Genomic DNA, 14,441 nt, shown 5'->3' with positions numbered 1-14,441 from the left:
GATGGATAGATGGATAGATGGATGGATAGATGGATAGATGGATAGAGAGAGAGGGGGAAAGAGAGATGGAGAGATAGATGAATTGATGGATGGATGGATAGATGGATGAATGGAGAGAGAGAGAGAGAGAGAGAGAGAGAGAGAGAGAGAGAGAGAGAGAGAGAGAGAGAGAGAGAGAGAGAGAGAGAGAGAGAAACCAAGAGCAAGTATTTATTGCATCCTTACTATGTGGCAGGCATTGGGAATGCAGATTGAGCAAAAATAAAAACAGTCCTTGCCGTCAGAGATTACATTATAATAAGAAATACAACACATAAAAGTGAGCTCAAAAGCATGGGGTTATGTAAAAATATAGTCCAGAGTTAGGAGCTGAGAGATTTAGAACTGAACAAAGCTGATATGAATATTTCCTCAAGAGGACTTCAAACTAATTAAAAGAAAAGGTCATAAGAGTGGAAGAAGTAAAGACATAAAGAAAGTAAAGAAATAAAGAAAGTAAAAAGTTAAGTAAAGGAAGTAAAGAAGTAAAGAAATCAAAGTGTCATGGACTATGCCAGATATGAATAAATCCTTAAAATTATGACAACTGATATTTAAAATGCTAAGTGATAAAATGTATTAATTTATTATAGAGAGCCATTTTACTAGTGTATGCAAGTATTTTATAAGTAAAATTCCATAAATAAAAATAGAATCCAAAACTAAAAGGTTTTTAATGCATATCATTATTCCTTCCTAGTAAATATTTCCATCCATCCACATTTAATTGGATTTATGTTATCTTTTTACAAATAAATATGATACTGTTAGGGATAAAATTAGAATAATGAATATATTAAGATTTTTTTAGTTGCTATTTTTTAAAAGTACTTTAGCACACAATAATGTAATTCCTACTTAAATTGTAGTGGTGATGTTTGTACTGTATTAAAATTATTACTTTTTGAAGATAAGATTTTATCCCCACTATTCCAAAAGTCAAAACAAAATTTTAAGATGAATTAATTGAAAAGTTATCTGATGATCGATAAAACACTTAAAGAGGCTGGTACTCTTTCCCTTTTACTAATAATTAGAAAAGAAGCAAACTATCTTTCTAGTTCAGTGGAAACAGTAAAAACTTCATTTTAAATAAATACTCAAGATCCATAATTATTTATATTATAACATGTTGGATTATATGCTATATTTAATTTAAATAGAATGGACAATTGCTTTGTGAAATCACTTTAATAGTATTATGGTACATTTTTCAGTTTAAAAGATCAATTTTTTAAATGTAACTCAATCCCAAGAGTATTATTTGCCAATTGCTTTATTTCATTATTAGAAATATTTTATAAAGGTGACTCAAAAGAAATAAGACTGTGAAAGTATTTGCTTATTCTGGCATGCTACCCCACTTCTGAGATCTAGAATTACATGTTCTTATAGTTTAGTAATAGTATTTGCCGGTATAGCAGAGACTGTATACCAAAACTAAGAGCCAGGACTGTGATGGATATAACTGTTGCCTGCTTCCTAAAAATATCACATTGTATTTCTCCCCCATTAAAATGTAGACCTCTTGAGAGCAGAATTTCTTTTAATTTTGTCAGTACCTAACTGTGCTTTACAAGTTATAGGCCCTTAATAAATGCTTATTGATTGATAAGACCTACTTAGCCTTCATTGTTACAGACTCCTTTACTAAGTGACTTGGGCAAAATTGGCTAAAGAAAGTGTTTCTTCCTTACAGAAAATACAATTTATAGTTCATCCAGGTAGAGTTAGAAAGGCTCTTCAAGGCCTTTTATCCAGTCTCCTCATTTTACTGATGAGGAAAGTGAGGCCCAAGCCAACAGGCATTTATTGGCATCTCCTGTGCCATGCACTGGATTAAGTACTGCAGATACAAAGGAAAGAAGGAGGACAGGAAGGGAGAGAAAGAATGAAGAAAAGAGGGAAGGAAAAAAGAATGAATGAATCAATACAAGGTCACACAGATAGTGTAATCCAGATAGTGAAAATGATCCAGAATTCAAACCCATAAATTTTTCTTAAATACCTCTGAGGTAAGGATAAACACTCTTAGCTCCAGACTTCAGTGAGTGAACTGGTTTTCAAAGCTACAAAGATGTTTTATGGTAGTCATTTACACACAAGAATCACTGCTTTGAAAGTGATTAATCATGCAGTTATATCCTTCCTTGGTCCATGTAGCTGTTGTTAGTTAAAAATAAAATGCCAGGGTCTACAGTGGCAATAGCCTTTGACTTGGACTCAAGGGATTCTGAATTCAAATCCTACCTCCATCATGTAATAGTTCTGACCCTGGACAAGTCATTTAATTTCTCTCCATCTTAGTTTCCTTATTTAAAGAATGGAATAATAGCACCTCCTTAACAGAGATGGTTTTGAGAGACTAGTGAGATAAGATATGAAGTATTTTGCAAACTTATAAATGACAGCATCACAGTCATTATCAGCAATCTGACTGAATTACAAAAATTTGTTAGAAGTGATGGTAATAAAAGTTTCTTCATGAGAGTTTTTTCTGAGAAGTGTTGTCACAGCTGTTCCACTGACAATTACTTTAAATATATATATTTAGTTCTTCATTGTTCCTTTTCTAGATAAATGGGAACTTAAAAAAGTCTTAGTGGATGTAACAAAAATTTTAAAAGCTAATATTTGTATAATATGTTAGAGTTTGTAAAATGCTTTACAGACATCTTATTTGATCCTCACCACAATCCTGAGAAGTAGGTATTATTTGTATCCTTTTTTTTTTTAACAGATTATCCCAGGATTACCCAGCTAACAAATGTCAAAGTTGGGATTTGAATTCAGATCTTGTTGAGTCCAAGTCCAGCTCTATCCACTTTGCTATGTCAGTAGTTTTGCTTTCCAGTCCAGTAGCTTAGCCCTAATATATTCATATTATATTCTGTCAAAATGAAGTGATTCAGAGAACAGGAATAAGATACCAGGGAAAAGTATGATAAGGAAAAAGGCTAATCATATGATGAGAAATACCTTTTAGCCAGCAAACATGCTCCACCTCTACATTTTTAATGACAGGAGAAACTGAGGATCCCACTCCCCCATTTTGGATGGATCCTCTGTCAAAAACATTTTTATGGTATATGAAGACAGAAAATAGGTTTTCAATCTACACATTCTAAATGCCAAAGATACAAGAAAGGTGGAAAATATTCTCTGCTCTCAAGGAGTCTCTTGGGGGAGACAGCATGCAAACAACTACATACAGACAAGGAATAAGGCAGCATTAACGGAAGCCTCCAGGACCTGAGGGTATACGCTTGGATCAATATATAAGCCTGGTTGTCAACTAAAGAGTAAAGGCATATTGAAGGAAGATACCACTGTAAGCTTGACAAGAGAAGGAATGTTATCAATGATCTCTTAATTCAATGTTACCGATGATCGCTTTTTAATTTTTAAACCCTTAACTTCTGTGTATTGGCTCATACGTGGAAGAGTGGTAAGGGTGGGCAATGGGGGTCAAGTGACTTGCCCTGAAGACACTAAACTGTGCATTTTCAGTTTCTGTCTCTCATGACTGATATTCTCTCCATCTTCTTTTTTCTATCTTGTGGATTTTTCTATTTCTATTTCTATTGCTATCTTGTGTATTCCTTTCAAGTTCCAACTAAAATCCTACCTTCAACAAATAGGCTTTCTGCTTATACCTCCTCTCTTGCAATTATCTCCAATTTTTTTCTTGTTCATGTTTAGTTTGCATATTATCTTCCCTATTATGCCGTGAGGTCCTTGAGAGCAAGAGTGTTTGTTTTTTCTCCTTTGTCCAATGTACTATGTGTGAAGTACAGTGCTTGGCATATAATATGGGTTTAATAAATGCTTATTAATTTACATTGTCTTCTTGATTACACCAAGCATTTTAATGCCAAGAAGTGAAAAGAGATTGTGGCCCTTTTTTACATATAGATTTCTTAAATATAGCATCTCCAAAAGTTTATTCTATTAAGTTGAATTCAAACCAACAAAGATTTGATTCCCTCCTATGTATTCCCTTCTTCCAAAAGATAATCCCAACTATAACTTTAGTTATCATTAAAAATTCATGGGGGGCAGCTGGGTAGCTCAGTGGAGTGAGAGTCAGGCCTAGAGACAAGAGGTCCTAGGTTCAAACCTGGCCTCAGCCACTTCCCAGCTGTGTGACCCTGGGCAAGTCACTTGACCCCCATTGCCCACCCTTACCACTCTTCCACCTATGAGCCAATACACCGAAGTACAAGGGTTTATAAAAAAATTCATCGACTTCAATGTTTATAATTCTTTCAAAATCCATATTAGTCATTGTATGCCATTTAAGCATCATAATAATATGGTAGCTCTGACTTATATAATGCACTTTTTTCCTCACTGCAACTTTGTGAGCTATGTGATATAAACATATTTGCTCTGATTTTATAAATGAGAAAATTGAAGCTCAGATAAATTGGATAATTTGCCCAGTATCAAATCTAGTAAAGAGTGAATCTGGCATTGGAACTCAGCTTCTAACTCTTAAGATCACTGTTCTTTCCCTTCTCCCACAATGTCTTTCATCAACAATGTACAAATGGTTACACTTTCTAAGTATTATAGATCATTCTCCATTTGGAACCATGGATAGAGGATGAATTCTTAAAAAAAAAATTAAAAAAAAAATATATATATACATAAATGCATACATTTTTTTCCATAGCTCTCAGTAGTGAGAGTAGTAGGCCCAATAAAATCAGAGCCATAGCTTAGGAATTGCAAAACATGTAGTCTGCTTCTAAGCATGAGAAAAACAAATTTTCCCCCCTCCCCAAATACTAGATGTCCTGCCAAGAAAATTACTGATGTAGGAGTTCTGTGAGAAGAACATACAGTATTCTATACAAAATTCCTGCATCAGTACTTGTAAAATTTGATTTGATTCCTTATGTAGCTTAGAAATGAGGCTTTTATCAGAGAAATTTGCCTCAATTTTTTCCCCTAGTTTTCTAATTTAGTTGTCTTGGTTGTGCAAAAACTAATCTTTCTCAGGTATGGTCATGAACTCTACCCCATTCAGAGATCTGATAGATACTTTGTTCTATTCTCTATTAATATAATTATATAATCCTTTATGTCTAAATCACGCATTCATTTTGAGCTTTTCTTGGTAAAGAGTATGGAATGTTGATGTAGGCCTCATTTCTGCCAGACTTTCCAGTTTTCCCAACAGTTTTTGTTGAATAAACTCAAGAGCTGTCATCTGTACTCATTGGCTTCTTTATATTGTGTGCCTAATGTATTCAACTTATTAACTTCTCATTTCTTAACCTGTACCAATTTGTTTTGAGGACAACAACTTTGTAGCATAGTTTGAGCTTTTGTACTGTCGATCCCCTTCTTTCCCATTTTTTTCAACAATTCCCTTGATGTTCTTAATGTTTTATTCCTCCATGTGATTTTTGTTTTTACTTTTTCTAGTTCTATAAAGTAATTCTTGGTGTTTTAATGAGTATGGCACTGAATAAATTAATTTAGGTAATGTTGCCATTTTTATTACAATGGCCTAGTCTACACGAGCAATTAATATTTCTCCTATTATTTAGATATGACTTTGTGGGAGGTGTTTTATAATTGTATTCATATAACCCTTCTATGTATCTTGGAAGATAGATTTCTGTGTATTTTATATTGTCTGTAATTAATTAAGTGGAGTTTCTTTTCCTATTTCTTCCTGCTGGATTCAGTGGGCAATATTCAGAAATGCTTTAGATTTGTGTGAGTTTATTTTATATTTTGAAACTTTGCTGAATTTGTTAATTGGTTTGATTAGTTTTTCAGTTAATTCTCTAGTGTTCTATTTCCTAAGTAAAGCTTTATATCATCTGCAAAGGATAATAGTTTTGTGTCCTCTTTGCCAATGCTCATTTCATTTTCTCTTTCTTGTTTTACCACTATAGCTAGCATTTCTAGTACAATATTGAATAGTAATGGTGATAATGGATATGAGTATCCTTTTCAGCTCTTACTTCTAGAGTATCTCCATTACAGATAATGTAAAACTTTTGGTTTTAGATGGATATTACTTATATTTTTAAGAAAAGCTCCATTTATTACTGTGCTTTCTAAAAGTTTTCTTTTTAATGGAAACTAGTATTGTTTTTATAAAAAAGTTTTTCTGCATATATTTAAAGTCATATGATTTTAAGAAATTTATTAATATGGCCAGCCTTTCATGTAGATTTCCTAATCCTAGCCCTACTTTAATGCTTACAACCTAGTCATAGTGTATTATGTGATATAATAGTCACTAATATTTTATTTAAAATATATACATCAGGGGCAGCTGGGTAGCTCAGTGGATTGAGAGCCAGGCCTAGAGACGGGAGGTCCTAGGTTCAAATCCGGCCTCAGACACTTCCCAGCTGTGTGACCCTGGGCAAGTCACTTGACCCCCATTGTCTACCCTTACCAATCTTCCACATATAAGTCAATACACAAAAGTTAAGGGTTTAAAATTTAAAAAAAAAAAAGAAAAAAATATATATACATCAATATTCATTAGGTAAATCGGTCTATTGTTTTCTTTTTGTCTTTCATTTCTTTCTGGTTTAGGTATCAAAACTGGTATTTGTGTAATTGAAGGAATTTTGTAGTAATTTCTTTATCTGTTTTTTCAAAAAGTTTGTATAGTATTGAAATTAATTGCCCCTTAAAGATTTGGTAAAATTCACTTGTAAATCCACTAAATCCTGCTTTTTCTTTAAGAATCATTTATGATTTGATTTAATTAGTTTTCTATACTAGAGTTATTTAAACATTCTGCTTTCCAGTTCTATCAATCAGTCTGGGTAATTTATATTTGTAACTATTCATCCATGTCACTTAGTTTTCCAGCTTTATTAACATATAGTTGGGATGAAATACCTGCTAATAATTGCTTTTATTTCATCTTCATTGGTTGGCTTTTGCTGCTACTGAACTGCCATCTTGACTCCGCCCCTCTAGGATTTCTCTTTTGGAGTTAAATTGAGGGGTTTTATTTTCACCCTCTCTGATCTTGGTATTTCAGCTATTTGTTGGATTCTAGTTTCTAATCCATTTTGATATCTCTTTCCTTTTGTGATGAGTTCATCCTATTCATAGTTACTATTGATTATTATGTATTTCCCTCCCTTCTATTCTCTTATACTTACCCATTTCTTTTTTTCTGACCCTAGCATATCTTAATCATTCTTACTCTCCCCTTTTCCCTTAATCTCTTTCCTATTTCCCTGTTGGGTAAGATGTATTTTCATACCCAACTTTTTGTATGTACAGTCTTTCCTCTTTTAACCAGTTAAGATGAGTAACGTTCAAGCCCTTCATCCCCTTCATATTGCATAGATCTCTTTGTGCATTCCATTTATTATTTTCTTCAATCTCTCCTTTTCCCAGTATATTCTGCTTTCTATCCATCCTATTCCTATTTTGAGATCATTTAAATAGAATCATTCAGGCTTTCTGTCTTATGACCCTTGGTGATGATATAGATCTTAGGGATTATAATCAGGAATGCTTGAAGTCCTGTTTTGTTGCAGTTCCATTTTTCCCCCTATAGGATTGTTTTGCCTAGTAAAACTCAGTAATAAATTGATTTCCTTTTCCTTCTGTAATATTACATGTTGTCCTTTCTTTTATAGTGGTGTCTCTGAAATCTAGTGTCATCCTGACTGGCTCTTAAGAACTTGCTTTTTTTTTCCTGGCTTCTTGACAGTATTTTTTTTCTTTACCTGGGAGCTCCAAATTTTGGCTATAGTGTTCAAAGGAGTTTTCATTTTGAGTTTTCTTTCTACTTTGCTCTCTGCTTCTAAGAGATCTGAAAAGTTTTATGATTTCTAGAAATAAATCTTAGCTCTATTTTTGGTCATGGATTTTATGTAGTCCATTTATTTTTTTCAACAAAACCTTTAGTTTCTATCTTTGAATCAACACTAAGTACCCATTCCAAGGCAGAAGAGCATTAAGGGCTATGCAGTGGAGGGTGATTTGCCCAGGGTCATATAGCTGGAAAATGCCTGAGGTTAGATTTAAAACCAACGCCTCCAGGCTCCAGGCCTGACTCTTTCCACTAAGCCATATAGCTACTCTGTCCCACAAACCTTTAAAAAACCCCAACAAAACATTGATTCTCAAAGTATGTTTCCTCAGTCTCTTTTCTAGGTCACTGGTTTTTCCTATGAGATTTCACATTTTCTGCTATTATCTTACATTTTTGTATTTGTTCTATTATTTCCTGATGTCTTATGTAATCATTAGCTTTCTTTTGGCCAATTTTAACATAAAAAGCACAGCTATAAATATTTTTGTATAAATAGGTCCATCCTATTTTTTTTTAATTGCTTTGGGATACAAACCTAGTAGTGGTATGGCTGGATTAAAAGGCATGCATTCTTTTTAAAGACCTTTGGATCTAATTCCAAATTGCCTTCCAGAATAGTTGGGTCAATTCACAACTTCACCAGCAGTGCATTAGTGTTCCAATTTTGCTACATCCCCTCCAATATTTATTATTTTCCTTTACTGTTATATTGGTCAGTCTACTAGATGTGAGGTAGTACCTCAGAGTTGTTTTGATTTGCATTTCTTTAATCAGGAGGGATTTAGAACACTTTTTCATGTGATTATTGATAGTTTTGATTTCTTCATCTGAAAACTGCCTATTTATATCCCTTGACCATTTGTCATTTGGGAATGATTCAATTTCTTACAAATTCTTTGTAGATTTGAGAAATCAGACCTTTGTCAGAGAATTTTGTTATATAGATTTTTTTCCCAGTTTGTCATTTCCTTCCAAATTTTGGTTGCATTGGTTTTGTTCGTACAAAACATTTTTAATTTAATATGATCAAAATTATTCATTTTACACCTTGTAATATTCTCTATCTCTTCTTGGTTTAAAATTCTTCCCTTCCCCATAGATCTGACAGGTATACTATCAGTCTACATTCACCTAATTTACTTATAATATCACTCTTTATATTTAAGTCATATAGCCACTTTGAACTTATCTTGGTATAGGGTATATTGATCAAATCTAATTTTTGCCATTCTCTTTTCTGATTTTTTTTTCAATTTTCCCATCAGTTTCCATCAAATTATGTCCCATATGCTTTTTATCTACTTTTTAATTTATTAATTTATAACATTTCTACATGGTTATAGGATTCATGTTCTAGCCTTTCCCTCCTCCCAACCCCTTCCATAGTTCACACACAATTCCACTGGGTTTTACATGTGTCATTGATCAAGACCTATTTCCATATTATTGATATTTGCATTAGGGTGTTCATTTTGAGTCAATATCCCTAATTATATCCTCATCCACTCGTGATCAGGCAGTTGTTTTTCTTCTGTGTTTCTACTTCCACAGTTCTTCCTCAGAATGTGAATAGCGTTCTTTCTCATAATTCCCTCATAGTTGTCCTGGATCATTACATTGTTGCTAGTAGAGAAGTCCATTACATTTGATTGTATCACAGTGTAACTGTCTCTGTGTAAAATTTTCTCCTGGTTCTGCTCCTTTCACTCTGCATCAATTCCTGGAGGTCATTCCAGTTCACATGGAATTCCTCCATTTCATTATTCCTTTGAGCACAAGAGTATTCCATCACCAGCATATACCACAATTTGTTCAGCCATTTCCCAATTGAAGGGCATACCCTCCTTTTCCAGTTTTTTGCCACCACAAAGAGTGAGGCTATAAATATTTTTGTAGAAGTCTTTTTCCTTATGATCTCTTTGGGGTATAAGCCCAGCAATGTTATGGCTGGATCAAAGGGCAGGCAATCTTTTAGTGCTCTTTGGGCATAGTTCCAAATTACCATCCAGAATGGTTGGATCAATTCACAACTCCACCATCAATGCATTAATGTTCCAGTTTTGCCACATCCCCTCCAACATTTATTACTTTGCCATCATTTTAGCCAATCTACTAGGTGTAAGGTGGCACCTCAGAGTTATTTTAATTAGCATTTCTCTAATTATTAAAGATGTGCTTAGTGATAGTTTTGATTTCTTTATCTGAAAATTTCCTATTCATGTCCCTTGCCCATCATATCAATTGGATGGTAATGGCTTTCTTTTTTGTTTGATTTAGCTCTTTATAAATTTGAATGATTAGACCTTTGTCAAAGGATTTTGTTATAAAGATTTTTTTTCCCAATTTGTTGCTTCCCTTGTAATTTTGGTTGCATTGGTTTTGTTTCTACAAAACCTTTTTAATTTAATGTAATCAAAATTATTATTGTACATTTTGTGATTGTTTTTTTCTCTTGCTTGGTTTTAAAATCTTTCCTATCCCAAATATTTTATCCTAAGTATTTTATTTTGTCTAGGGAAATTTTAAATGGAATTTCTCTTTCTAATTCTAGCTACTGGGATGTGTTGGCATATATAGAAATGCTGACGATTTGTGTGGGTTTATTTTATATCCTGCAACTTTGCTAAAATTGTTGATTATTTCCACTAGTTTTTCAGTTGATTCTCTGGGATTCTTTAAGTAGACCATTATGTTATCTTCAAAGAGTGATAGCTTGGTCTTCTCATTGCTTATTTTAATATCTTCAATTTCTTTTTCTTCTCTAATTGCTACTGCTAGTGTTTCTAGTACAATGTTAAGTAATAGAGGTGACAATGGGCATCCTTGTTTCACTCCTGATCTTATTGGGAAGGCTTCTAATTCATTCCCATTGCAGATGATGCTTGTGATGGTTTTAGATATATACTGTTCATTATTTTTAGGAAACGCCCTTCTAGCCCTATATTTCCTAGTGTTTTCAATAGGAATGGGTGTTGTATTTAGTCAAAGATTTTTTCTGCATCTATTGAGATAATCACGTAATTTTTGTTGGTTTACTTATTGATATGGTCAATTATGTGGATGGTTTTCCTAATATTGAACCATTCTTGCATTCCTGGTATAAATCCCACCTGAACACAATGAATAACCCTTGTGATCACTTGCTGGAGTCTTTTTGCTAGTATTCTATATAAGATTTTTGCATCTATGTTCATTAAGGAGATTGGTCTGTACTTTTCTTTCTCTGTTTTTGGTCTGCCTGGCTTTGGCATCAGTACCATATAAGTGTCATTAAAGGAATTTGGTAGAACTCCTTCTTTGCTTACTATGTCAAATAGCTTGTGCAGTATTGAGATTAGTTGTTCTTTGAATGTTTGATAGAATTCACTCGTGAATCCATTAGGCCCTGGGGATTTTTTCTCAGGGAGTTCCTTAATGGCTTGTTCAATTTCTTTTTCTGATATGGGATTATTTAAATATCCTAATTCTTCTTCTGTTAATCTAGGCAATTTGTATTTTTGTAGATATTCACCCTTATCTCCTAGATTTCTGTATTTATTGCCATATAGTTGGACATAATAGTTTTCAATGATTCCCTTAATTTCCTCATCATTAGAGGTGAGGTCTCCCTTTTCATCTTTGAAACTGTTAATTTGGTTTTCTTCTTTCCTTTTTTTATTGGATTAACCAGTACTTTGTCTATTTTATTTGTTTTTTCAAAGTACCAGCTTCTAGTCTTATTTATTAATTCAAAAGTTCTTTTGCTTCGATTTTATTAATTTCTCCTTTAATTTTTAGGATTTCTAATTTAGTTTTATCTAGGGATTCTTAATTTGTTCATTTTCCAGTTTTTTAATTTGCATGCCAAATTCATTGACTTCTGCCCTCTCTAATTTTTTAATATAGATACTCAAGGAAATAAATTTCCCCCTGAGTGCTACTTTGGCTGTATCCCACATATTTTTGTAGGATATCTCATCATTGTCATTCTCTTCTATGAAATTGTTAATTGTTTCTATGATTTGTTCTTTAATTGATTTTGGTGAATCATATTATTTAATTTCCAATTAATTTTTGATTTGCCTATCCTTGTACCCTTACTAATTATTGTTTTTATTGCATTATAATCTGAAGATATTGCATTTATTATTTCTGCTCTTTTGCATTTGTTTGCCATGTTTCTATGTCATAGTACATGGTCAATCTTTGTGAATGTTCTGTGTGCAGCTGAAAAGAGGGTATATTCCTTTTGGGCCCTATTTATTTTTCTCCACATATCTATTAACTTTAATTTTTCTATGATTTCATTCAACTCTCTTACCTTTTTCTTATTTATTTTTTTGGCTTGATTTCTCAGATCTGACAGGGAAGGGTTGAGGTCACCCATGAGTATAGTTTTGCTATCTATTTCATCCTTGAGCTCAACTAGCTTCTCCTTTAGAAATTTAGATTCTATACCATTTGATACATACATATTGAGTACTGATATTTCTTCATTTTCTATTCTGCCTTTTATCAGGATATAGTTACCTTTCCCATCTCTTTTAATCAAATCTATTTTTAATTTGGCCTTGTCCAATATGATTGCAACTTCTGCCGTCTTTTTCTCAGTTCATGCCCAATAGACTTTGCTCCAGCCTTTTATTTTTACCCTATGTATTTCTACCTGCCTCATGTGTGTTTCTTGTAGACAATATATGGTAGGATTTTACTTTCTAATCCACTCTGCTATTTGCTTCCATTTTATGGGCATGTTCATCTCATTCACATTCAGAGTTATAATTATCAACTATGTTTTCCCAAACATTTTGATTCCCTTTCTTTGTCCTTCCTTGTCTTCTTTCACTATTTCCTTCTACACCAGTGTTTTGTTTTTCTCAGTCCCCCTAGTCGCCTCCCTTATTTTATTTCTCTTTCTCCCCCCATATGCTTTTAAAAGATCAAGGTGACTAATATTTCAGGACAATAATTGAATTAGAGGTGATTCTATTTAATTCACTCTGCTATACTTTTCACTCCTAACCAGATTTTTAAATGTCTTTCATCTTTCTAGGTTTATCGACAAGACTGTGAAACTTTTGGGATGGTTGTGAAAATGCTCATTGATAAAGACCCTTCATTAGAAAAGTCTGTGCAGTTTGCCTTGAGACAGAATTTACATGAAATAGGGGAACGATGCATTGAAGAACTGAAGCATTTCATTACAGAGTATGATGCTGCCAATCAAGAATTTGGAGAGTCTTTCTAAGAATTCATGCTGAGGCAAAAGATAATGTACTTCTTTGTTGTGTATGTGTGTGTGTGTGTGTGTTTTTTTGGATTGTATAAATCCTTAATATATGGAAAACGTTTGTGGGTAGTTAGGGGGATATTTTACTACACTTAGCCACACATTTAGATATCTTTATCATTATTATATAAAAGAATATCTAAAACTTTTTATTAGCAATGCGCAGAGGTTCTTGATCCATAATTAATCATAAGCTTTTAAAGTAGGATGAAGAGTGTCAATTCATTTTTCCAGTATACCTCTGAAAAATAAATCCCAGAGGTTAGTTTTCTACAATTATTTGTCTTCAGTCTCACAAGTTATACAATCATATGCTTTGTCATGTAAATCTAGACAGTTTACTGATTAGAAATTACTTTGAAATCATTTTTTCAAGTCATTGAATATCCCTTGAATTTTGTTATCTAGCATTTCCATATGACCTATATTTTGAAAGTTCAACTCAAAAGTTCTATGACTTGATGTCATAGGCTTATTGTCTAATTTGTTTTTTAAGCTTTCAAACTTTTAAATATTCTAATGATCTACTTTTCCATATTATCTGACTGCTTGAAATTATCCCAGCTTAAATATACTATTTCTTCTTGTAAGAGTTACTTTTAAAAGATTCTAAAGCTCTAATATCTTCTAGATCAAGAAAACAGGCTTTTTAATATTAAATTGTTTATTCAAAACCTCCTGCATTACAATATTCTGAATCTCATAAATACATTGATATATGAGTCTTATAAGATCACATCTGTGTCAGATGGAAGGGAAAATTTGTGAATTTAAAGGTGAGTGACTTATTTAGGCTGAGATTTTCCACAAAATTTATAGGACTAGATAGAAATCTTTATCAACATGAGAAACAGTAGATTTTTATCCCATAGGTTTTTATTTCAGAATTTATCAACTGTCTTTTGTTCCATGCATCATTAGGAAATTAGTAGATTGTACCAGTGATTTCAGCCTAAAAGTTTGTTTATTTAGCTCTCCTTATTAGGTAATTCCAAGACCATGGATATTATACCAATTTTTGATGTTAGGCATACAAATTTATTTTTTCTTTTTGTGGTCACAGAGCTTTAAATCATGTTATTATTACTGCCTAGTTTCCTTATTTTTCCAGTGTCTCTTCTCTAACCTGAATTCTGCCATCATTTTTTAATGGCTTTTCTTGATAATGTTTTGAAGGCTTCCAAACAGTAGGAGACCAAAATTATGTTAAATGTTCATTTCCAGCTAGCCATTTATTTAAAAATCATGCTAGAATGGAAATAAAGAAACAGTGTTATCTGGTACCAGAAATAATGTGTACCACACCTGAAAGTTGAA

At 32.9% G+C, this 14,441-nt stretch overlaps 1 protein-coding gene across 1 annotated transcript in view; it reads left to right on the top strand.

The window, feature by feature from the left end:
* PPHLN1 (periphilin 1) overlaps positions 1 to 13,276 on the top strand; it is a 135,985-nt gene extending 122,709 nt beyond the window's left edge. Inside the window, exon 6 of the mRNA XM_044679109.1 lies at positions 12,888 to 13,276. Within this exon, the coding sequence (XP_044535044.1) occupies positions 12,888 to 13,082 (195 nt within the window). The 3' untranslated portion in view covers positions 13,083 to 13,276. The remainder of the gene's footprint in view (positions 1 to 12,887) is intronic.
* The last annotated feature ends 1,165 nt before the right edge of the window (positions 13,277 to 14,441 follow it).

Source organism: Gracilinanus agilis, chromosome 5 (genome assembly GCF_016433145.1).
Source record: "Gracilinanus agilis isolate LMUSP501 chromosome 5, AgileGrace, whole genome shotgun sequence".
Lineage (NCBI taxonomy): Eukaryota > Metazoa > Chordata > Mammalia > Didelphimorphia > Didelphidae > Gracilinanus > Gracilinanus agilis.
Note: the sequence above shows the minus strand (reverse complement) of the source record. Positions and strands in the feature narration are given on the sequence as shown.